We start from the raw sequence: 26,795 nt of genomic DNA on the forward strand, positions 1-26,795 counted from the left end.
AGTTTCACAACATCTTTCCAGTAGGAAGGAGACCAGAATTGCATACAATTTTTCAAAAGTGCCCTAACCAACATTCTGTGCAGCTGCAACATGACCTCCCAACTCCTATACTCAATGCTCTGGCCAACAGAGGAAAGCATACCAAAGGCCGCCTTCACTATTATATCTAACTGTGAATCCACTTGCAAGGAGATATGAACTTGCACTCCAAGGTTTCTTTGTTCAGCAACACTCCCTATGACCTTACTATTAAGTATATACAACCTGCTAAACTTTGCTTTCCCAAAATGCAGCACCTCGCATTTATCTGAATGAAACTCCATCTGTCACTTCTCAGCCCATTGGCCCATCTAATCAAAATCCCATTGTAATCTGAGGTAACCATCTTTGCTGTTCGCTACACCTCCAATTTTAGTGTCATCTGCAAACTTACTAACTATATCTCCGATGTTCCTAGCCAAATCATTTATATAAATGACATAAAATAGTGGACCAAGCACTGATCCTTGTGGCACTCCACTGGTCACAGGCTTCCAATCTGAAAAACAACCCTCCACCACTACTTTCTACCATTTTGAGCCAGTTCTGTATCCAAATGGCTAGTTCTCCCTGTATTCCATGAGATTTAACCTTGCAAACCAGTCTCCCATGGTGAACTTTGTAAAATGCCTTACTGAAATACATATTGATAATTTCCACCTCTCTGCCATCATCAGTCCTCTTTGTTACCTTTTCAAAAAATTCTGTCAAGCTTGTGAGATATATCAACATGGCTTTGTGCATGGGAAACTATCCCTAATCAGTCCTTGCCTTTCCAAATACATGCAAATCCTGTCCCTCAGGATTGCCTCCAACAACTTGCACACCACCGACATCAGGCTCATTGGTCTATCATTCCCTGGCTTGTCCTTACCACCTTTCATAAATAATGGCACCACATTAGCCAACTTCTAGTCTTCTGGCACTTCACCTGTGACTATCGATGATACAAATAACTCAGCAAGCGACCCAGCAATCACTTCCCTAGCCTCCCACAGAGTTCTAGCATTCACCTGATTGGTTCCTGGGGATTTATCCACCTTTTGTGTTTCAATTCATCCAGCACCACCACCTCTGTAATATGGACATTTTTCAAGATGTCATTATCTGTTAGGTTTGCTCGCTGAGTTGAAAGGTTTGTTTTCAAACGTTGCATCACCATATCATGTAACATCTTCTGTGAACCGCTGGATGAAACACTGGTGGTGTAGCCCACTTTCTATTTATATGTTTGGGTTTCTTTGAGTTGCTGATGTAATTTCGTGTGGTGATGTCATTTTCTGTTCTTTTTCTCAGGGGGTGGTAAATGGGATCCAAGTCAATGTGTTTGTTGATATTTCCTCACATTCTATATTTTCCATGTCCTTTTCCAAATTAAACATTGATACAAAACACTTGTTTAGTATCTCCCCCATCTCCTGCAGCTCTACATAAAGGCTGCCTTGCTGATCTTTGTCAGGCCCTATTTGCTTCCTAGTTACCCTTTTGTCCTTAATATATTTGTAAAAACCCTTTGGATTGTCCTTAACCCCAGTTGCCAAATCTATCTCATGTCCCCTTTTGCCCTTCCTGATTTCCCTCTTAAGTATACTCCTCCTGCCGTCTAAGGATTCACTTGATCTCTGCTGTCTATCCCTGATATATGCTTCCTTTTTTTTCTTAACCAAACCCTCAATTTCTCAAGTCATCCAGCATTCCCTACACCTACCAGCCTTTCCTTTCACTCTAACAGGAACAGACTGTGTCTCTGCACATTCATTAGCTCATTTCTGAAGGCTGCCCATTTTCCAACCGTCCCTTTACCTGCAAACATCTGCCCCCAGTCAGCTTTTGAAAGTTCTTACTTAATACCGTCAAAGTTAGCCTTCCTCCAATTTAGAACTTCAAACTTTTTGATCTGGTCTATCCTTTTCTATCACTATTTTAAAACTAATAGAACTATGGTTACTGGTCCTAAAGTGCACCCTCACTGACACCTCAGTCACCTACCCTGCCTTACTTCCCAAGAGTAGGTCAAGTTTTGCATTTTCTCCGGTAGATACATCAACATACTGAATCAGAAAATTTTCTTGTACACACTTAACAAATTCCTCTCCATCTAAACCCTTAACACTCTGGCAACCCCAGTCTATGTTAGGAAAGTTAAAATCCCCTACCATAACCAACCTATTTTTCTTACAGACAACTGAGATCTTCTTACAAATTTGTTTCTCAATTTCCCACTGACTGTTAGGGGGTCTATAATAAAATCCAAATAAGCTGATCATCCCTTTTTTATTTCTCAGTTCCACCCAAATCCCAGAAATATTGTCCCTACGTACCGTTGTCATGCTATCCCTTATCAAAATTGCTACACCCCTGCCCCTCTTGCCTCCCTTTCTATCCTTCCTATAGCATTTGTATCCTGGAACATTAAGCTGCTAGTTCTGTCCATACCTGAGCCATGTTTCTATAATTGCTATGATATCCCAGTCCCATGTTCCTAACCATGCCCTGAGTTAATTTGCCTTCAAGGCATCTTGCATTGAAATAAATGCAGTTTAACTTATCAGTCCTATCTTGAGATCTGCTTTGTTGCTGCCTGCCCTGACTGTTTGACTTACTTCTCTTCTCAGCTGTACCGGCTCAGACTGACCTCTTTCTTCACTATCTCCCTGGGCAGCTCTAGCAAATCTCCCTGCCAGTATATTAGTCCCTTCCAATTCAGGTGTAATGCATCCTTCTTTTACAGGTCTCTTCTACCCTTGAAGAGATTCCAATGATCCAAAAATGTGAATTCTCCCATACACCAGCTCCTCAGCCATGCATTCATCTGCTGTATCCTCCTATTTCTACCCTCACTAGACTGTAGCATTGGGAGTAATCCAGATATTACCATCCTCGAGGACATCCTTTTTAAATTCCTGCCTAACTTTCTGTATTCTCCCTTTGGAATCTCATCCTTTTCTCTTACTAAGTCGTTGGTACCAATGTGTACAATGTCCTGCTGGTCCCTCACATTCTGCATCTCAGAGGTATCTTCGATCTTGGCACCAGGGAAGCAACACACAGCCGCAGAAATGTCTGTCTGTGCCTCTGACTAGAGAGTCCCCTAACACAATTGATCGCTCGTAACCCGACATACCCCTCATTAGATAAATCTCCAGCATCTGCAGACCTCATTTTTTACCTGAAGATTTTAACCTACTGCGAATCCTCTTGCAAGGATGCCTTCCTTGAAGAAGCTCTCTTCCTCCCTCTACAAGGATTTCAGTGAGTCTCTCTCTCACTGCACCCCCCAGGTCACCTCCTCTGCACAGAAACTCTTCAGCCACGTTCTCAAACAGACTCGCTACCACAGCCACATCTCCTTCCTCAGCACCTGCCTACGGAACCGACTGATCCCACACGGACTCCGAACTACATTCCAACCAACAAAATTTGGAACCAACCAGGACAACCTGTACCTACAACAAATCCGAAGCCTCCAGCACCAGACCTCCCTCCGGATCCTCCGCTCCACCCTTGCAGCCATGTGTCGCTACCTACATTCCCTGCAATCAGCCCTACCCCAGCTCAGGACAACACTCTCACAGACCTGCAAAGGACCCCTGCTATTCTTCATCTACAGCAGAATCCACACACTAAACAAACAGTTCTTCCTAGCCATATCAGAAATTAAAGACAGTAAGTACCGAAAACTTTCATGTACTTACCCCCACACTCATGGTTCCTCAACTGTTCCAGAATCTTCTATCGGCCTGTCGGATGCCATTACACATGTGGCCGCTACAGCGCCCACGGCACTAACGGCCGCTGCCAACCATGACGTCACTTCCGCCCCCACCGACCTCGGAGCCTCCGCGATCGCCGCCCAAACAACCGCCCCGGCGATCACTGCACAGACAACCGCTTCCAAGATCGCCGACGGACTCGCGACCCCCGCGACTACCGGGAATGACTACGGTTCTTTCGTCGCCACAACCATTTCCGCCCCTTCGGTTGCCGTCGCCGCAGCCACTTCCGCCCCCACTGACATCACTAACCTGCAGGAACACAACGCCTCAGATTTCTCCGCCCCCACGCCGTCTTTTGTCACTACACGTAACCCCGCCCTCACGCAAACCTTCGTCACCACGCATAACCCCGCCCCCACGCCGACTTTCGCCACCACACGTAACCCCGCCCCCACGCTTATTTCCGTCACGACGCATGACCCCGCCCCCACGCTTGACCCCGCCCCCACACCGAGCAACGTCACCACGTCTAACCCCGCCCCTACATCGATCTCTGTCCCCGCCCCCGCCCCCACCCCCAGCTCCAGTCCCACACCAGGTCCCAGCTCTCAGCCATGCCGGATCTTCACCATCCCTCCAGACCTCCCCCTCTCTGAGGATGAAAGATCAGTCCTCAGCAGAGGCCTCACCTTCATTCCCCTACGCCCTTGAATCAATGAGTTCAACACGCGGCGAGATATTGAACAATTCTTCCGCCGCCTTCGCCTCCATGCCTACTTTCACAACCAAGACTCCCGCCCACCCTCTGACGACCCCTTCTCCCGCCTGCAACGCACCCCATCCACCTGGACACCCCGTGCTGGCCTCTTACCCACCCTCGATCTATTTATAGCCAACTGCCACCGCGACATTAACCGACTCAACCTGTCCACCCCTCTCACTCACTCCAACCTCTCACCCTCAGAATGTGCAGCCCTTCACTCCCTCCGCTCCAATCCCAACCTCACCATCAAACCGGCAGACAAGGGAGGCGCGGTAGTAGTTTGGCGCACTGACCTTTATACCGCTGAGGCCAAACGCCAGCTCGCGGACACCTCCTCCTATCGCCCCCTCGACCACGACCCCACCTCCCACCACCAAACCATCATCTCCCAGACCATCCACAACCTCATCACCTCAGGGGATCTCTGCCTCCAACCTCATAGTCCCACAACCCCGCACCGCCCGTTTCTATCTCCTGCCCAAAATCCACAAACCTGAATGCCCCGGCCGACCCATTGTCTCAGCCTGCTCCTGCCCCACCGAACTCATCTCCGCATACCTTGACACGGTTCTGTCCCTTTTAGTCCAAGAACTCCCCACCTACGTTCGGGACACCACCCACGCCCTCCACCTCCTCCAGGATTTTCGCTTCCCCGGTCCCCAACGCCTTATTTTCACGATGGACATCCAGTCCCTGTACACCTCCGTCCCCCATCACGAAGGACTCAAAACCCTCCACTTCTTCCTTTCCCGCCGCACCAACCGGTACCCTTCCACTGACACCCTCCTTTGACTGACTGAACTGGTCCTCACCCTGAATAACTTCTCTTTTCAATCCTCCCACTTCCTCCAAACTAAAGGAGTTGCCATGGACACCCGCATGGGCCCCAGCTATGCCTGTCTCTTCGTAGGATATGTGGAACAGTCCATCTTCCGCAACTACACTGGCAACACCCCCCACCTTTTCCTCCGCTACATCGATGACTGTATTGGCGCTGCCTCGTGCTCCCACGAGGAGGTTGAACAGTTCATCAACTTTACTAACACATTCCATCCCAACCTCAAATTCACCTGGACTGTCTCAGACTCCTCCCTCCCCTTCCTAGACCTTTCCATTTCTATCTCAGGCGACCGACTCAGCACAGATATCTACAAACCGACTGACTCCCACAGCTATCTGGACTACACCTCCTCCCACCCTGCCCCCTGTAAAAACTCCATCCCATATTCCCAATTCCTTCGTCTCCGCTGCATCTGCTCCCAGGAGGACCAGTTCCAACACCGCACAGCCCAGATGGCCTCCTTCTTCAAGGACCGCAGATTCCCCCCAAACGTGATCGACGATGCCCTCCACAGCATCTCCTCCACTTCCCGCTCCTCCGCCCTTGAGCCCCGCTCCTCCAACCGCCACCAAGACAGAACCCCACTGGTTCTCACCTACCACCCCATCAACCTCCGTATACATCGTATCATCCTTCGTCATTTCTGCCACCTCCAAACAGACCCCACCACCAGGGATATATTTCCCTCCCCTCCCCTATCAGCGTTCCGCAAAGACCACTCCCTTCGTGACTCCCTCGTCAGGTCCACACCCCCCACCAACCCAACCTCCACTCCCGGCACCTTCCCCTGCAACCGCAGGAAATGTAAAACTTGCGCCCACACCTCCTCCCTCACTTCCCTCCAAGGCCCCAAGGGATTCTTCCATATCCGCCACAAGTTCACCTGTACCTCCACACACATCATCTATTGCATCCGCTGCACCCGATGTGGCCTCCTCTACATTGGGGAGACAGGCCGCTTACTTGCGGAACACTTCAGAGAACACCTCAGGGACGCCCGGACCAACCAACCCAACCACCCTGTGGCTCAACACTTTAACTCTCCCTCCCACTCCACCGAGGACATGCAGGTCCTTGGACTCCTCCACCGGCAGAACATAACAACACGACGGCTGGAGGAGGAGCGCCTCATCTTCCGCTTGGGAACCCTCCAACCACAAGGGATGAACTCAGATTTCTCCAGTTTCCTCATTTCCCCTCCCCCCACCTTGTCTCAGTCGGTTCCCTCAACTCAGCACCACCCTCCTAACCTGCAATCTTCTTCCTAACCTCTCCGCCCCCATCCCACTCCGGCCTATCACCCTCACCATGACCTCCTTCCACCTATCACATCTCCATCGCCCCTCCCCCAAGTCCCTCCTCCCTACCTTTTATCTTAGCCTGCTTGGCACACTCTTCTCATTCCTGATGAAGGGCTTATGCCCGAAACGTCGAATTTCCTATTTCTTGGATGCTGCCTAACCTGCTGTGCTTTAACCAGCAACACATTTTCAACCATACCCCTCATTAGAGCCAGTCTCAATGCCTGAAACTTGGCTGTTTGTGCTACATTCCCCTGAAAGTCCATCACTCCTATATTTTCCAAAACAGCATACTTGTTTGAAATGGGGATAGCCACAGAAGACTCCTGTACTACCTGCCTAGCCCTCCTACCTTTCTTGGAGTTAGTCCATCTATCTGACTGTATCTGAGGCTTTTTACCCTTCCTATAAATGCCATCCATCACACCCCCAGCTCTTGTAAATTCCTCGTTGCCTCTAACTGTCGCTCCAACCAATCCATTCACTCTGACAGGATTCACAATGAACGAAATTTTTTGCAGATATAATCCTCAGTAGCTCATAAGCTCTCTCGAAACTCTCAAATATGACAAAAAGAGCATACCACACTATTAAAGGCCATTTTGTTCCTTCCAATTTACAGACCCAGAAAATAGCACCGTCTTATTGCTCGACAAAAAACTGCTCCAGGCTAACCTAATACTTATAGCTTATATTTAAAATATATAATCAAGAAAGAACTCACTTTACTCACTATTGTAGATTTACAGCAAGGCTATACTTAAAATTATTCACTTATCTGTTTCTGTGCTGTGACCTCTCCCAAACAGGTTCCTCCAAGATCAGTTGTGAATTTCACTGTTTAAGTTTTCCTAGACACGCTCCAATATCCAGCGATACATGAATTCAAACAGCAAGGGCAATAACTGCACAGATTAACTGCTGTGTCAATTGGCAGGGTAGGTTTCTTCTCTCTCTCCCTTACAGAGCATGTGCTCGCTGCCTTTGTCTGTCTTTCTCCCTTTTAAAAGTGCCATTGTTTTGACTTCTTTTTCTCCAAAGTTCCAAGACAATTGCAATTGCATATAAAACAGTAATTGCTGCTCCTGGAATTCGAGGAAATCACCTCCAACACCTAAAATACCTCAATGAGCAGCTGGTACAGCTACATATTTTTCCTGTCCTCCATCTTGGATTACCCAGAATCCTTTTTCTACTTCCAACAATATGGCCAACTGCCAAGTATAAGGATAATATTCAAAAAGTTATTGAAATCATTAAGGAATCTCAAAAGCATTTTAATGTAATTACTGCATAGTTACTGGTGAGATAGACATTGTAACTTAATGAAGAGAGCTTACAGCAAAGAACAAATAAGTGCACAGTTTTTAAATGTAACCTTGCTGTAAATCTACAATGTGAGTAGAGTGGGTTATTTCTTGATTGTTTTGTTGAGATCTGTCTCTTGATTAAATTTCAAAAATATAAATCATAAGTATTAAGTTAGCCTGGAGAAGTTTTTTTTAAGAGTAATAAGACTTTTTTCTTGGTCTGTAGATTGCGAAGGAGCAAAGATGGCCTTTAGTAGCAAATGTGCTGTTCCTATCAGATGTGGGAGTTTAGGGAGAGTTTCCATGTCACTGATAATTATGTCTGCAGTAAGTGTATTTGGTTGCGAATCCTATAAGATCGCATGAATCGGTTGCAGCAGCAGTGAGAGGCAAAGAGGAATTTACAGGAGCTAGGGGACATGATGGATGGCAGTTATAGGAAGGAAGAAAAGCCGCAGATACAGTCAGGTAGATGGGTTAACTCCTGGAAAGGTCGGAGAGGAAGGTAGGTAGTGCAAGAGTCTCCTGAGGCTGTCCCCATCTCAAACAAGTATGCTGCTTTGGAAAATGTCGAGGGAAATAGATTCTCAGGGGAATGTCTTCGAGGAGAAAGTGAGGTCCGCAGATGCTGGAGATCAGAGCTGAAAATGTGTTGCTGGAAAAGCGCAGCAAGTCAGACAGCATCCAAGGAACAGGATGAAGGGCTTATGCCCGAAACGTCGAATTTCCTGTTCCTTGGATGCTGCCTGACCTGCTGCGCTTTTCCAGCAACACATTTTCAGCTCTCAGGGGAATGTGGCAAGAAAAGCCAAGTTTCTGATACAGAGAATGGCTCTAATGTAACGAGGGGTACATTAGATTTCAAGCATTCGATTATGATAGGGGACTCTTGAGCCAGAGATACAGATGTTTCTGTGGCCGGCAGCTATAAATCAGAATGGTGCGTTGCCTCCGTGGTGCCAGGATCAAGGATATCTTGGAGAGGGTGCAGAATGTTTTCAAAGGGGAGCGACACCAGCAGGAGATCGTTGTATGCATTGGAACTAATGACATATAAGGGAAAAGGATGAGATTCTAAAGGGAGGATACAGAAAGTTAAGCAGGAATTTAAAAAGGAGGTCCTCAAGGGTAGTAGATTAGATTAGATTACTTACAGTGTGGAAACAGGCCCTTCGGCCCAACAAGTCCACACTGACCCGCCGAAGCGCAACCCACCCATACTCCTACATTTACCCCTTACCTAACACTACGGGCAATTTAGCATGGCCAATTCACCTGACCCGCATATCTTTGGACTGTGGGAGGAAACCGGAGCACCCGGAGGAAACCCACGCAGGCACGGGGAGAATGTGCAAACTCCACACAGTCAGTCGCCTGAGGCAGGAATTGAATCCAGGTCTCTGGCGCTGTGAGGCAGCAGTGCTAACCACTGTGCCACCGTGCCGCCCTTCAGTACTATCTGAATTATTCCTGCTGCTGAGAGCTAGTGAGGGGAGTAATAGGAGGATAAAGCAGATGAATGCATGGCTGAGGAGCTGGTGTATGGAAGAAGGATTCACATTTTTGGATCATTGGTATCTCTTCTGGGATAGAAGTGACCTGTACAAGAAGGGCGGATTGCACCTGGATATAATGGCAGAGAGATTTGCTAGAGCTGCTCGGGAGGATTTAAACTAGTAAGATGGGGGGTTGGAACCCATGGAAGTAGTGAGGGAAGAGATCAGTCTGAGACTAGTACAGTTGGGAAAAGGAGCTAGTCAAACAGTCAGGACAGACAGGAATAAAATAGAGACCATAAACTGCATTTATTTCAATGCAAGAGGCTTAACAGGGAAGGCAGATTAACTCAGGCAGGTTAGGAACATGGGACTGGGATCTCATAGCAGTTACAAAGACGTGGCTCAAGGATGGGCAGGACTGCAGCTTATTATTCCAATATAGAAATGCTATATGAAGGATAAAAAGGGAGGCAAGAGAGGATCCGGGAGTGGTGTTTTTGATAAGGGATAGCATTACAGCTGTACTTTGAGAGGATATTCCTGGGAATACATTCAGGGAAGTTATTTTGGTGGCACTGAGAAATAAGAAAGGGATGATCTTTCTTAGGATTGTATTATAGACCCCACAATAGTCAGCGAGGGAAATTGAGAAACAAATTTGTAAGGCGATCTCCGTTACCTGTAAGAATAATAAGGTGTTCAAAGTTGGGAGAAGATTTGTAGCTCGGGTGCTCGTTGTTGTGGTTCTGTTCGCCGAGATGGGAGTTTGTGTTGCAAACATTTCATTCCCTGTCTAGGTGACATCGTCAGTGCTTGGGAGCCTCCTGTGAAGCGCTTCTGTGATGTTTCCTCCGGCATTTATAGTGGCTTGTCTCTGTCGCTTCCGGTTGTCAGTTCTTGCTGTCCGCTGCAGTGGCCGGTATATTGGGTCCAGGTCGATGTGTTTGTTGATGGAATTTGTGGATGAGTGCATGCCTCTAGGAATTCCCTGGCTGTTCTCTGTTTGGCTTGCCCGATAATCGTAGTGTTGTCCCAGTCGAACTCATGTTGCTTGTCATCTGCGTGTGTGGCTACTAAGGATAGCTGGTCATGTCGTTTCGTGGCTAATTGGTGTTCATGGATGCGGATCGTTAGCTGTCTTCCTGTTTGTCCTATGTAGTGTTTTGTGCAGTCCTTGCATGGGATTTTGTACACTACATTAGTTTTGCTCATGCTGGGTATCGGGTCCTTCGTTCTGGTGAGTTGTCTGAGAGTGGCTGTTGGTTTGTGTGCTGTTATGAGTCCTAGTGGTCGCAGCAGTCTGGCTGTCAGTTCGGAAATGCTCCTGATGTATGGTAGTGTGGCTAGTCCTTTGGGTTGCGGCATGTCCTCGTTCCGTTGTCTAAGGCAACAGATGCCTAAAGGAAAGACAACAGTGCAATTTAGCATGGCCAATTCACCTAGCCTGCACATCTTTGAACGGCGGGAGGAAACCCACACAGGGGATGAAACGTTTGCAACACAAACTCCCAGTCGGTGAACAGAACCACAACAATAATAAGATGGTTATTGAAGGGGATTTTACTTTCCAAACATAGACTGGGACTGGCATGGTGTTAAGGGTTTAGATGGAGAGGAATTTAAGTTTGTAGAAAATTTTCTGATTCAGTATGTGCATGTACCTACTAGAGATGTGCAAAACTTGATCTATTCTTGGGAAAAAAGGCATGGCAAGTGACTGAGATGTCAGTAGGGGAGCACTTTGGGGCCAGCGACCATAATTCTATTAGTTTTAAAATAGTGATGGAAAAGGATAGACTAGATCTAAAAGTTGAAGTTCTAAATTGGAGAAATGCCAATTTTTGATGGTATTAGGCAAGAACTTTCAAAAGCTGATTGGGGGCAGATGTTCACAGCTAAAGGGACAGCTGGAAAATGGGAAGCCTTCAGAAATGAGCTAACAAGAGTGCAAAGATACAGTCTGTTCCTGTTAAAGTGAAAGGAAAGGCTGGTAGGTGTAGGGAATGCTGGATGACTAGAGAAATTGAGGGTTTGGTTAAGAAAAAAAAAGGAGCATATGTCAGGTATAGACAGCAGAGATCGAGTGAATCCTTAGAGTATAAAGACAGTAGGAGTAAACTCGAGGGAAATCAGGAGGGCAAAAAAGGGACATGAGATAGCTTTGGCAAATAGGGTTAAGGAGAATCCAAAGGGATTCGATAAATACTTTAAGGACAAAAGGGTAACTAGGGAGAGAATAGGGCCCCTCAAAGATCAGCAAGGTAGCCTCTGTGGAATTACAGGAGATGGGGGAGATACTAAACAAGTATTTTGCGTCCGTGTTTACTGTGGAAAAGGACATCGAAGATATAGAATGTGGGGAAATAGATGGTGACATGTTAAATGTCCATATTGCAAAGGAGGAGGTGCTGTACGTCTTAACATGCTTGGAGATTGATAAATCTCTGGACCTGATCAGGTATAACTCTTTGGGAAGCGAGGGAAGTGATTGCTGGGCCCTTGCTGAGATAATTGTATCATCAATAGTCACAGGTGAGGTGCTGGAAGACTGGAGGTTGGCTAATGTGGAGTCACTATTTAAGAAAAGTTATAAGGAAAAGCCAGTGAACTTGACATTGGTGGTGGGCAAGTTGTTGGATGGAATTCTGAGGTACAGGATTTACATGTATTTGGAAATGCAATGTGTGGGAAATCATGTCTCATGAACTTGATTGAGTTTTTTGAAGAAGTAACAAAGGATTGAGGGCAGAGCAGTGGATGTGATCTGTATGGACTTCAGTAAGGTGTTCAACAAGGTTCCTCATGGTAGACTAGTGAGCAAGGTTAGATCACACAGGATACAGGGAGAACTAGCCATTTGGATACAGAACTGGCTTGAAAGTAGATGACAAAGGATAGTGGTGGAGGTTTGCTTTTCAGACTGGAAGCCTGAGACCAGTGATGTGCCACAAGGATCGGTGCTGGGTCCACAACTTTTCATCATTTATATAAATGATTTGGATGTGATAGTAGGAGGTATAGTTAGTAAGTTTGCAGATGACCCCAAAATTGGAGGTATGGTGGACAGTGAAGAAGGTTACCCAAGTGTACAACAGGATCCTGATCAGGTGGGCCAAAGGGGCGAGGAGTGGCAGATGGAGTTTAATTTAGATAAATGTGAGGTGCTGCATATTGGAAAGGCAAATCTTAGCAGGACTTACATGCTTCATGGTAAGATCCTTGGGAGTGTCGGTGAACAAAGATGTTGGAGTATAGGTTCATAGTTCTTTGAGGTAGAGTCGCAAGTAGATAATATAGAGAAGATGACGTTTAGTATGTTTTCCTTTATTGGTAAGAGCATTGAGTATGGGAGTTGGGAGGTCATGTTGTAGCTGTACAGGACATTGGTTAGGCCACCTTTGGAATACTGGGTGCAATTCTGGTCTCCCTTCTGTAGGAAGGATGTTGTGAAACTTGAAAGGGTTCAGACAAGATTTGCAAGGATGTTGGTAAGTTTGGAGAGTTTGGGTTATAGGAAGAGGCTGAATAGGCTGGGGCTGTTTTCCTTAGAGTGTCAGAGGCTGAGAGGTAATCTTCGAGGTTTATAAAATCATGTGAGACATAGATAGGGTAAATAGACAAAGTCTTTTCCCTGAGGTCGGGGAGTCCAGACCTAGAGGGCATAGGTTTAGGGTAAGAGGGAAGAGATTCAAAAGGGACCGAAGCTGCTGCTCTTTCCCGCAGAGGGTGGTGTGTATATAGAAGGAGCTGCCAGAGGAAGTTGGTGAAGGTTGGTACAATTACAACATTTAAAAGGCATCTAGATGAGTACACGAATAGGAAGGGGTTAGAGGGATATGGGCCAAGTGGTGGCAAATAGAAGTAGATTAGGTTAGTATATCTGGTTGGCACGGACGAATTGGACTGAAGGGTCTGTTTCCGTCTTGTAAAACTCTGACTTGCATTTATACTGTGCCTTTCTTGGCCTATGATATGCCAAAGCACTTTATAGCTGATTAAGTACTTTTACTATCCTGTTATTGTAATGGGGAAGAAATGCTTTTGTGAAGCAGCAATGTGTTTACAAACCGATCTGTTTTAGAGATGTTCATTGCAGGTTGAGTGCTTCCTAGGATACTGGAAGAACTTCCCCACTGTTCTTCTTTAGTTCTGAGATATTTCACCACCACCACCTAAGAGGGCAGATGTGATCGCTCTTTAATATGTTATTTTAAAGATGTTAACATAGTGCATTATTGAGGTGCAAGTTCAAGTTTCTGATGTAGGTTGTGAACCTACAGCCTTCTAATTGGCAATCAACTGGGACTGAAGGTTCGGTAGAATATTTTTTTTAAAAACCAAAGAATGAACAAAAGATTCAAAAGAGGTACGAAGTAGAGTATAAGAGAAAGCTAATTAGAAATATAACAACTAATAGTAAAAGTTTTTATAGACATTTTTAAAAAGTTAAAGTGCGCGTTCATTCTATAAAGTGATTCTGGGGAATTAATAGCAGATACTAAGGAGATGACAGATGGACAGTTATTTTGCAATGTCTTCATTATAAAAGATACAAACAACATCCCAGAAATAGATGTAAATCAGAAAAATGAGGCACCCAAAATTAGTAATCACCAGCGAATTGGCTGTTGAGATAGTTGATGCATTATCCTGAATTTTCAAAAAGTCCCTAGGTTCAGAAAAGGTTCCATTAGATTGGAAAATAGTGAAAATAGCCAATGTTACAAGTAATTGTTTTCCCCTGTGCAGACTTCTGAGATCTGTGTTTAACAGCTTCTGCCATTGGAAGTCAATGTGTCAGCATGTCGGAATTCACAGAATCTCTGCAGAGTTGTACAGCCTAGAGTGAATGCTGAATGTAGCAACTTTATTCAAAATCAAGGGGTGCAGATGGCAGGAAACTGTTCGAAGATATTAGTAAAGATATATTAACAAGGCAATAAAAAAATCAAGGTTATCAACAGAGTCAACATGTGAAAGGCAGATGATGTTGAATCAATTTATTTAAGTTTCAAAGACATAAGGTGCTGTGGCTAAACAAGAACTGGTGGATGTACCATACTTAGATTTCCAGAAGGAGTTTTATACAATATCATATCAAAGGCTATTGTGGAAAATGAAAGCTGTTGATGTACATGTATCAATATATTGCATGCACAGAAGATTGGCTAACCAACAGAAAACAGTAGGCATAAATGTGTCAGTTTCTATTTGGAAAAATGTTAACAACAGGTGTGCCCCAGGGCAAAATGCTGCAACCACAATTTTCTGGAATTTATGTAAATGGCTTGGATGAAGAGATTGATGATCTCGTTACATTTGCTGATAACAAGGACTTGAGCAATAACCCTCTTTGTTTTTTATTTTTTCTTTATGTTGACCTACACAACAGACGAGTTGAATTGGGGCTAACTGCCTGATATACTCTTTGGCTCCTTTGGCAAGCCACAGTAGCACAGATATTATATGAAAATTTAATTCAAATGTGACTAAGCTCCAAACTTGGTATAGTGCCTCAGAAATCTGAAAAAATATTGCTCCATCAAATTGCTGTTCGATGTTACATTATATTTTAAAAATAAGCCTCATCTTCAAAGCATTGTTAATGTTTTGACAATATTTTAAAGTGGGTGATTAGCAACATTACAAGGCACAGAAATGCAAGGTTTAAGACCAAAAAACATTCCTGTGAAAGAACAACAGTGGGAATTTGGTAGATTAAGGGTAGGCACTGAAATACTTCGTCTTGTTACACTGGTTAAACAATGATAGTTCCGTAGTTAAGGATCAGACCTTTATGGATATTTTTCTGCCAAAGAGAAAACACAGAAAAAATGAAATGCTTCTTCCCTGTTAGATTGGTTGAGGAAAATATTTACAAGGATTAATTGGCAGTTGCTGCAATGTTATTTAGAACAGACAAGGTCTCCATTTAATGCATCATTCAGTACTTTCTGAACCATTTTGAGGCAGTATGTTAGAGATCCTCCAGATGGCGCTTGATCATGCAATTCAAGTAAGTAGAAATGTAGCTTACTGTGCAGAAGCTACAGTGGCTACACTGGGCTTGGGGTAGAAAGGTGATTAAGTTAAAGTTTTGCTATGTGTCCACAGCAACTTATTCCTTATGTGGAAGATGATAATACAAAACATGAAGACCGTAGCTTGTTGAATCAACTCCGCTTAGCAAACGAAGAGAGGCGGGAAATTGTGGAGGTAAATAAGGTACAGCAACATTTTTTCTTGACAATTTCATTAAAATATAGTTACACATGTTTTGTTACTTTGCTGTTTTAAGCTGTGTTTTAATGTTCATAGTTTATTGCACAACTGCAATGGGAAATGATATTTGTTTTGCACTCATGATGAGCTATAGAAAGCCTTTCCATTATGTACATCCAGTGTCTGTGTTGTATAATTTTTGGATGAGAAACTGTGATCTGTAACACATCTTAAGACCTGATCTTAGAAAAGTGACCTGTACCTTGTTGATATTTACTGTGGGGAAAGATTTAAAAGCCAGGGAACTTGGGGAAATAAATATTTTATGTCTTGAAAAGTGTTCATGATATCAAAGAGGAAGTACTGGAGGTCTTAAACACACAAAAGATAAACCCGAGACCAGATCAGGTATACCCGAGAACCTTGAGGGAAGCTAGGGAAGTGATTGCTGGGCTCTGTGCCAAGATATTTATGTCAACGATAGCCACAGGTGAGGTGCTAGAAGACTGCAGCACTGCAGCTGATGTGGTGCCATTATTTAAGAAAGGTAATAAGGAATAGCCAGGGAACTATAGACTGATGAGCCTTATGTCAGTGGTATGTAAATTGTTGAAGGGGATTCTGAGGGACAGGATTTACATATGTTCGAAAAGGCAAGGACTGATTAGGGATAGTCAGCATGGCTTTGAGTATGGGAAATTGTCCTACTAGCTTGATGGGGGTTTTCTTTGAAGAGTCGACAAAGAAGATTGAAGGCAGAGTGATAGATATTATATATATGGACTTCAGCAAAATGTTTGACAAGATTCCGCATAGTAGACTGGTTAATAAGATTAGATCACATAGGTTTCAAGGGGAGCTAGTCAGTTGGATACAAAATTGGTTTGAAGTAAGGAGATATGTGGTGGTGGTGCGTTGTTTTTGAGACTGGAGGCTTGTGATCAGTGTGTGCCACAAATATCTGAGCTGGGTCTACTGTATTTCATATATAAATGATTTGGATGAGACCACAGGAGGCATGATTAGTACGTTTACAGATGACACCAAAATAGGTAGTGTTGCGGACAGTGAGGAAGATCATCTCAGAGTACAACAGGACCTTGATCTAATAGACCGAGGAGTGGCAAATGGAGTTTAATTTAGATAAATATGAGGTGTTGCATTTTGGTAAGGCAAACCAGGGCAGGACTTGTACCATTAATGGTAGGGTTCTGGGGAGATTTGGGTGAACAAGGAGACCGAAGGGTGCAGTTGCATAGTTCCTTGAAAGTAGAGTCGCATTTAGGTGGGGCGGGGTGGGGGGGTGGAGGAGATGGTGAAGAAGGCGCTTGCTTTCATTGGTCATAACATGGACTACAGGAGTTAGGGAATGACGTTGCGGCTGTACAGGACATCAGTGACGCCACTTTTAGAATACTGTGTATAATTCTGGTTGCCCTTCTACAGGACCGATGTGGTTAAACTTGAGAGGGTGCAGAAAACAATTATAAGGATGCTGCTGAGATTGGGGGGGTATGGGGTTTGAGATATAGGGAGAGACTGAATAGGCCATGGCTGTTTTCTGTGGAGCGTTGGAGGGACCAGGTCAAATTGGGATGTCTGGTCAGTGTGGGTGAATTGGACTAAAGGGTCTGTTTCTGTACTGTATGACTCTGTGGTGTGATATTTGTTACTGAAACTATAGTCTTTAACTAAGATTTTAGCTAGCAGAGAAGAGAGATTTCATTTGCCCAGTCGTCATTATAGAAGTCAAAAGAAAGTGAATTCACCCTATGGTGCCATATCCGCACCCTTTTCATTGCTGCTGTTAAAGTTTATTACTGTGCTTAAAGTGGTAGGTAGATCTAGAGAGATTACCTTTTGTTCAAAGTACTTTGTTTTATGGGGAAAATAAGTTTGTATTTTGTTTCCTGCTGACTGAGATCTTTTAAAATTGTTTCATGATACCTGTAATTGGAGCATATTCATTCTGGAACAGCTGACGTGGCCAATACAAGTATCTTCTGTAGATAATAACATGTAGCTAAAATAAATAAGCTTTCGTTTTGTTGTGGTGTAGTTTTCTAATTTTAAAAATAATGTGTCTCAGCACTAACAATTAAGGTGAAGCTTCAAATCTGATGAAAGGACATAATAAATTTTTAACAGATTTAAAGACCATTCAACATATCAATAAGTTTCCCTCAAAACAGAAACTGAAAGAAATACAGATGCTGTAAATGAGAAACAAGAACAGGTATTGCTGGAAAAGCTCAGCAGGTCTGGCAACATCTGCAATGAGCAATCAGTGTTAACATTTCAGGTCCAGTTCTAAGGAAGGGTCACTGGACCCGAAACATTAACTGATTTCTCTTCATAGTTTCACCCAAGATCCTTATTCCTTTTAAATTCACTTTTTTTCTCCCCCTTCAGCTTTATCCACCTCCATTACAATTTTAGGGAACAGTTAAATTCTTTAATCTTCCTCCCTGAGGAAAAACACGTTTTTTAAAATATGTCAGTTAATCCCAAGCTACCATCTGCTTGCCTGCTCTCCAGTGAAGCCGGCAGGGGTGAGAGGGCTCCTCTTTCTTCTTCTTTTCTGTTTGTGGTATGTGAGTGTTGAACTTATGAACTTTAGTCCCAAGCTCATTATCTAATTTATACAACTTGTTTGTTTTGACCTTATCTACATCTTTCCTGTAAAAGAAAGCAAACAGTGTTCTGTTTCTCCTTTGCCTTTTCTTCAGGAGAATATTTTGTATATTCTGATTCTGCTTTCTTCATACTTTTAAGCGTGGGTGGGGTGGGATGGGGGGGAAGTTTGAGTCAATCTGTCAACATCATCTGGGTAAAACTGACAATATTTTCCCCTCCAACATTTCATAACTCCATCATTCAGTATAATTAAACTGAAATCCCGGGTGGTAATTTAAATTTGTGGGTAACTGGCAGTCACAAGTTTTGAACTCTTGCTTGGTCCATGGTAATAAAGATTATCGCTATGTGTATTAATGCAAATGTAAGCTCTCATTTTTATTAAAACGATCGTTTGCTCACATGATAACACACAGAACAGAAATTAATGATATTTACTCAAGTATGTATTAACTTGGATTGTGACATCAGTGCCTCATTTTTAAAAAAAAGAAATCTAGTTGAGCAAAACCTGAAGTTAATTTATTACATAAAACTGATCTTTGTTTAAAAAGTTGTTCAGTTTGTTCAGCAGCTACCAAAAAGTTTCAAATGTGAAGTTTAAACATCTGTTAATGTCACTGAGCGGTTGTAATCAATCATTCTTTGCTAATGGCATTCCTAGAATTGCAAAGCATTGACCAAACATTTTCCAAAATGTTAGATTGGGCAGAAACAGTCATACATTTTTCTTTCTTAAATCCCGATCCATCAGCTTACTGATAACACTTGTAAATCTGTCTTTATAGCTTTGCTTTTAAACAGTGCCTATACCACCGAGTCGAACCAGCCATTAAGCACCAGAACTTTTCTCTTGTGAAATGGTTTTCCTTTCTGTTCCTTGCTATTGGAAAGTGTTCATACTTGATCCAAAGCTTTAGTACTGCGTATTTATTACTTGAGCTGTGTCTAAAATGTTAAAGATTGACCCGTGCTCTTCAAAAATTTAAAGGCTTTAAAATATATGCACACACAATGCTGAGATTTGCAAACCATATTTAGGCCTGTACTCTGAGACTTTACTACTAATAAGGGTGAAGCATTATATTAATTACTGCACCTTTAGGGAAGTTACTGAATGATCCATAGAACATACAATTAGATAATTTTATTTTGAGTCATAGAGAACGCAAACAGACCCGTCAGATCACTTGCCCATGCTGACCCAAGTTTCCTGAACTGGTCCCATTGCCCTCTAAACTTTCTTATCCAAATACCTGTCCAAATGTCTTCTAAATGTTGGAATTGTCTCCACCTTTACCACCTCCACTGGCAGCTCTTTACATTTTTTACACCACCCTCTGTATAGAAAAAAATTATCCCTTTGGTCCCTTTTAAATCTTTTCCTTCTCACCGTAAACATATGCCCTCTGGTTTTGGACTCACCTACCCTGGGGAAAAGAGCTTGGCTATTCACCTTATCTATGCCTTTCATTTTTTCTAAAGGGTTCACTGCTCCTTATGTCAAGTAGGAGTTTTTGTGAATGCTTTCAAATTCCTTGTTCCTTTGCCATTCTGCCTGTGTGAACCTAAATAACCCTGCTAACCCACCTGATGATCACTGCAGAGATTTATTGTTGTCCTGACATTTTTGACTTTCACATGCAGAGCAATACCCTAGCTCTTTCTCTCTTTTGCTGAAAATGTGTTGCTGAAAAAGCGCAGCAGGTCAGGCAGCATCCAATGAGCAGGAGAATTGATGTTTCAGGCATGAGCCCTTCTTCAGGAATGAGGAAAGTGACACTCATCCCTGAAGAAGGGCTCATGCCCGAAACATCGATTCTCCTGCTCCTTGGATGCTGCCTGACCTGCTGCGCTTTTCCAGCAACACATTTTCAGCTCTGATCTCCAGCATCTGCAACCCTCACTTTCTTTCTCTCTTTTCCCAACCAAAGGCTATCAAGATCAGTTGAAACTTCTTTACTGCTAAACTCTACTGCAATTCAATTGAATCTGTAATAATTGACTGTTTCACATCATAAAATGAAGGTTGAAACGTTTACAAAACTATAAACCAATTGATTAGTGCCTGAAAATGTCTCTAAACTATACACCTTACAGTCCACTAAGAAACATCCCTAACCAGTCTAAGGCCAGCATTACGGTATTAACTGAATTTAATATATTCCTTTTTATTTTACCCTAATTTTGATAGATAAAGAAAAAAAGATTTTTGATTTGACGTAAGCCAATATCTCAGGCTAAACTATTATTTTAAACAGAGGATGGAAGATGTTTACCATGTATATGGTTGGAATCTGTTGGATCCCAGATATCTGATCAATTAAGATGTTAGCCTAGTCTCTCTCCTTACGGTAAAGCAGCTTCAGACCACAAAAGGTGGATTTATGCAACATTTCTGTCAGAGATTTTTGTTGTTTAGAAACTTAAGATTCTTTGGAATTCTAGACCTTGACAAGAGCACTATACAGCGATCTGGGAAGTGTTTTGTTGGTGTCTTCATTTGTACTCTGTAGCTTATGTGAGTGCCTTTCATGAGAAATGCATGAGACTGGAGCGCTCCAGTAGTAAATAGTCTTAACCATAAAGAGGATCAATATGTTAGCAGCACAATGGCCATGAATGTTATTGTAAGCTTCAAATCTATCTGAAGTATTTTTGGCTTCTATTTTGGAATTAAATATCAGAAATTAAGTTTTTGTGATCTTTTGACTAATGTGTTTGTAAAAAAAATTCCAGATATGGTTTTTAACATTTGTTAAACGATGGATACATTTAAAGGAATTCTATATCAGCTTAATTTGGTATCACAGGTTCTCAGCACACTCTTATGCTGATGTCATGAACTCAGTCCTGATTTATGTTCTGTTTGTGATCTTCATTATCTGTGTCAAAATGCTTACTTTAAGCAGGACAGTAAATTCCTGAACTTGAATGTACAATGTCTTAAATGTGTAGGAGGTACCAGGCCCAATGCTATCTACTTTCCTGGAGGGTGATACAATCCGTGGGCAGCTCTTCCCAGGGATTTTCCTCGCTACACTCTGGCTAGTTAAAGAAAACAATGGTAGAAGTCAGGACACTTAATTTGGAAATTCAGAAAAAAAACGTGGAAAGGGAAAATGAAAAAGCTGTAAACATTTTACATAGTAAGTGGAAAACCTTTCTGTCATTGAAGACAGCCAAACAAGTGACCAAAATGGTTGAACTTTGCACTGAAGTTGAAATCTTATTTAACATGTATGTTGCCATGTGCAATTCCAGGCTGAAGTACCTGATTTAAATTGTATTTCATATTTAAATGTAAAATTCTGGTGAAAAAAAGTATCAATAGCTTGTCAGCTAAAGTTGATGATTTACCACATTTTGTTTTGACCATCCTTAATCCATAATTCTCTGAAAAGTAGTTGGGGATGGAAAATTTATATTTCATTTAGTTTTTTTATCCTTTCTGGCCTGGAGCACCGAGGGTGGTATAGTGACTGTTCAATTGCCTGGCTGAAAACAGCTAGCTCAATGTAAATGAAGGATTGAATTTGAGAACTTGGCATCTTTCATGCACTGCATACGTAATAAGTCACTGGAAGAGCCTGCAGTGTATTTTTCAGACATTTTTTCAAAAGAACCTATTACTTACTTATTATGCTGCAATTTCTGAATTCAACTTCTTGAAACTGAGAGTTGTGACACTCACACGTGGCTGTCTTGGTGTCTAACCACAAATCTGATGATGGCTAATCACAGACACATACTAAACATCATAGTTTAATAAGTGAGGCACAGTATACTTATTTTCCTGTCTGTTCATGCCCTTGCATCAGAATGCAATTTCTATTAGTCTTTCATGGAATGTGAGCTGGAAGACTTGTATTTGGAATTCCAGAAGGCATTTGACAAAGTCCTTCACACTTATTAAGTCATAAGGTAAGAGCTCATTGTGTTGGAGGTAGTGTATTGGTGTGGATAGAGAATTGGCTAGTGGGAAGGAAACAGCAAATGCGAGTCAGGGTTTCTTTTTCAGATTGGTGACCTGTAACCAGTGAGGTTCCAGAGGGACCAGTGGAACTGCAATTGTTTACAATATATAAATAACTTGGAGAAAGAAGCAATATGTATTGTAGCCTACTTTGCAAATGACATTAAAAGTAAGTGGAAAGGCAAGTTGCAAGAGGGATACAAACAGTTTACAGAGGGATATAGGTTAAATAAGTATGCTAAAAATTGACAAATGGATTATAATGTATGATGATGTGAAATTGTTCATTATGGAAGAGAGAACAAAGGGACAGTATTATTTACATAGGGAAAAAACTGCAACACAAAGGGACTTGGAGGTACTCATGCTTGAAACCCAGAAAGCCAGCACATAGCCTTCCTGATTACCTGCTGACCTAATGGAATATAGGAGTATTGACCATGATATCAAGGAGGTTAGAGTACCATATCTGGAATACTGTGAGCAGATTTGGTCCCTTTTATTTAAAAAAGGATATCATTTCTTTGGAGGCAGTTTAGCGAATGTTCCCTAGGATGATCCCTGCTATGGAGGGATTGTCTTACCAGCAAAAGTTGAACAGGTTGGGATACATTGGAATTTAGAAGAATGGAAGGTGATCTCATCGGAAAATATAGGATTCTTAAGGGTCTTGACAGGGTAAATGCTGAGAGGATGTTTCACGTCATGGAGTGTAGGACCAGAGGACATTGTGTCAGAATAACGGGATACCAATTCAAGACAGATGAGGAGGGATTTCTTCTGAGACTTTAGAGTCTTTGGAATTCCTTGTCGTGCAGAGACTTCTTATATATTTAATGCTTGTTCAGTAGGGGTATTGAGGTTTACTGGGAAAGGGCAGGAAAGTGGGTGTGGGGTATGTTGGATCAGCCATGATCCTATTGAATGGTGAAGTAGGCTTGATGGTGTGCTGCTGTTCCTATATCTTACTGCGTTATGCTGCCTTGCCAGCAATGCTTGCTTGTTGTCCATCTCTGTTTGTCCCTGAGATGATGGTGAATTGCCTTTGTAAATCATTGCTGTCCATCTGGTGTAGATACACCCATTATCCATTTGGGGAGTTCTTGGTTTTTGACATATCGACAAGTGGCCATGATGACTTGTGGATGTTATATTTCAGTGTCTAGATTAGAGTGGTGCTGGAAAAGCACAGCAGGTCAGGCAGCATCCAAGGAGCAGTAAAATCAATGTTTCGGGCAAAAGCCCTTCATCAGGTATACAGGCTGAGAACCTGAAGGGTGGAGAGATAAATGGGAGGAGGGTGGGGGTGGGGAGAAAGTAGCATACAGTACAGTAGGTGAGTGGGGGAGGGGATGAAGATGATAGGTCAGGGGGAGGGTGGAGTGGATAGGTGGAAAAGAAGATAGCTAGGACAAGTCATGGGGACAGTGCTGAAGAGCCTCAGGGCAAAGGAAATGACCTGGGAGTTGCAGTAGGCAAGAGACTGCCTGAGATTCTTGTAGAGAGAGGAGAAAAACTTCTTCAAGGCAGGCACCCTTGCAGGAGGATTCGCAGTAGGGTTAAAATCAACTAGGTAAAAACAATGACTGCAGATGCTGGAAACCAGAGCTCCCCACTCCCACCCTCCTCTCATTTATCTCTCTACCCTTCAGGCGCTCAGCCTGTATTCCTGATGAAAGGCTTTTGCCCGAAATGTCGATTTTACTGCTCCTCGGATGCTGCCTAAACTGCTGTGCTTTTCCAGCACCACTCTAATCTAGATTCTGATTTCTTATTTTATGGATAGTAATTGAAGTGATCTTTCTCATTAAGCACGTGTCTGCATACTCCTGTGATATTAATGGAAAAATATTCTTAACTGTTGTATTTATGACCGTCATTGGCTTTTTTTCAGTACAGAACCATCTAGGTTTAAGCCAGCTTTTAATCCAGTTCAGGAGACATCAGGGTTGAGTTTAGAAGCACGTTTTGTTTTCTTTTATAGGAGTAACTCAGGCCAGTTCAAAGAACAAGCTACCTGAATCGCATGGTTTATTTGGTAACACTTTCCAACCAGAAGACATAGTGAGAAATCATCTTAAACTGAGAAAGTTTAGCCACCTGGATTTATGGAAAAATTCACGTCAACGGTTTGAAAAGGACTCTGAATTATTTGCACAGTCCAAGGCCAATAAACTATCAGTAGTTTAAGTATAAACTATCCCTGTAATTTTCTCTGGGCTAGAGTGTCTATCATGGATTGTGTTGGGAATCAGGTTAAATGTTTTAACTAGGTTCAAAATACTGTGGATAGTGGAAAATTGAAATAAAAGCAGAAAGTGCTGGAGAAACTCAGCAAGTCTAGCAGCATTGTAGGTAGAGAAACAGTTAACATTTTCGAGCCTCATATGACTTCTGAACTGATAGAATTGGGTTTTGTGCTGGACGGATGGGAAGGAACACCAAATTGAACAAGTTGTGCCTGGAGCGAAAGGGTGTGTTAATGATAGTGAAAGAAAGTTTAGAGATGTAATATCAGTGCAGATGAAGGTGTGAAAACGAGAAAATGGGTTTGCTCTGCTGAGAATCGTGTCAACAAGACCCAAACCCCTCTCAGCTGTTTGACAGTTCAGGAAGAGGAGAAATGTTAAGTCCTCAGAAACTTGACAGCCATTTACAAATGTAAATAATCCATCCAGGATATAAATTTAATATTTCATCAGATTTTCTTTCCCTCCCTGTAAAGAAGTAACTCATTAAGCAGAGTTCTGAAACTTCTGAAAGCCCTGTGCTTTGCTCAAGTAATTATTTGTTATGTGAGCCCTGATGGTAAGAATCAGCAGGTAACTTCTGTGTCCATACTTCTGTGATCACTGGCTAACAGTCGAGTTGGGAGGTTGTAGGCCTTTTTCTCACGGAACCCCTTCCCCTAACCAGACCATGGCTGTTCTGCTGTGTCCCATTCTCTTGTCTTGCTTCAAGAATTAAACCTTCACCAGCATGTCATAATCATGTTCACCAAACTGTTTTTGGCCAAAATGAGCAGGTGCAGTAATATCTACATGTGTTCTCCCTTTTACTTGGAGGTTTTTGTCTGAAGAAGTGAGTAAGCCGTTTAACCTGGAAAATCTCCTATGTATGTCTAATTTCTGCTGATTTAACTAAACTTGACTATTATTACATTACATGAAATCCAGTCAGCCTCCAAAATCTGAGGGATATAAACCGACTTTGGGATGAGAACAGGATCAGGCTTGACTATAATGATCTCTCATAGGATTAATCTATCCCTGTTCATGGCCAAAATTTGCACTTATCTTCTTAAAATCTGCAATAATTTATCAAATTAGGAGAGGCAAATTAACCTTATGATGAAACTTCATTTTATTAAACAGAATGTATTTATTTTTGGAAAAGTACATTGCCCCATAATTGCTCTAGTCTTTATTCAAACAGTTGGGAGAGTCCTGCCTGATGCCCTCCAGCACCAATCTTGGTAACATTTCCAGTGGGTGGGTTCTCCAAGAAAGCAGAAACAACAGCAGGTACCTGCTCTTTCTCTCCATGGGTGGTGGAGCAGAATGACAATAGACAATAGGTGCAGGAGTAGGCCATTCAGCCCTTCGAGCCTGCACCGCCATTCAATATGATCATGGCTGATCATTCCTAATCAGTATCCGCTTCCTGCCTTATCTCCATAACCCTTGATTCCACTATCTTTGAGAGCTCTATCCAACTCTTTCTTAAATGAATCCAGAGACTGGGCCTCCACTGCCCTCTGGGGCAGAGCATTCCACACAGCCACCACTCTCTGGGTGAGAAGTTTCTCCTCATCTCTGTCCTAAATGGTCTACCCCGTATTTTTAAGCTGTGTCCTCTGGTTCGGCACTCACCCATCAGCGGAAACATGTTTCCTGCTGCCAGAGTGTCCAATCCTTTCATAATCTTATATGTCTCAATCATATCCCCTCTCAGTCTTCTAAACTCAAGGGTATACAAGCCCAGTCGCTTCAGTGTTTCAGTGTAAGGTAATCCCTCCATTCCAGGAATTGACCTCGTGAACCTACGCTGCACTCCCTCAATAGCCAGAATGTCTTTCCTCAAATTTGGAGACCAGAACTGCACACAGTACTCCAGGTGTGGTCTCACCAGGGCCCTGTACAGCTGCAGAAGCACCTCTTTGCTTCTATACTCAATCCCTCTTGCCATGAAGGCCCGCATGCTATTAGCCTTCTTCACTACCTGCTGTACCTGCATGCTTGCCTTCATTGACTGGTGTACAAGAACCACCAGATCTCTTTGTACTGCCCCTTTACCTAAATTAATTCAATTGAGGTAGTAATCTGCCTTCCTGTTCTTGCCACCAAAGTGGATAACCATACATTTATCCACATTAAACTGCATCTGCCATGCATCTGCCCACTCACCTAACTTGTCCAGGTCACCCTGTAATCTCCTAACATCCTCATCCCATTTCACCCTGCCACCCAGCTTTGTAGCATCAGCAAATTT

General features: G+C 42.9%; 1 protein-coding gene across 4 annotated transcripts in view; it reads left to right on the top strand.

Annotated features, from left to right (window-relative positions):
• Positions 1 to 26,795, top strand: part of med30 (mediator complex subunit 30) — a 48,132-nt gene that overhangs the window by 17,039 nt on the left and 4,298 nt on the right. For 3 of the 4 annotated variants that reach the window (XM_060824175.1, XM_060824176.1, XM_060824177.1), the window contains exon 4: positions 15,584 to 15,694. In XM_060824175.1, the coding sequence (XP_060680158.1) occupies positions 15,584 to 15,694 (111 nt within the window). The remainder of the gene's footprint in view (positions 1 to 15,583; positions 15,695 to 26,795) is intronic. The other variant, XM_060824178.1, reaches the window with a different exon arrangement.

This window comes from Hemiscyllium ocellatum, chromosome 4 (assembly GCF_020745735.1).
Source record: "Hemiscyllium ocellatum isolate sHemOce1 chromosome 4, sHemOce1.pat.X.cur, whole genome shotgun sequence".
NCBI classification, from domain to species: domain Eukaryota; kingdom Metazoa; phylum Chordata; class Chondrichthyes; order Orectolobiformes; family Hemiscylliidae; genus Hemiscyllium; species Hemiscyllium ocellatum.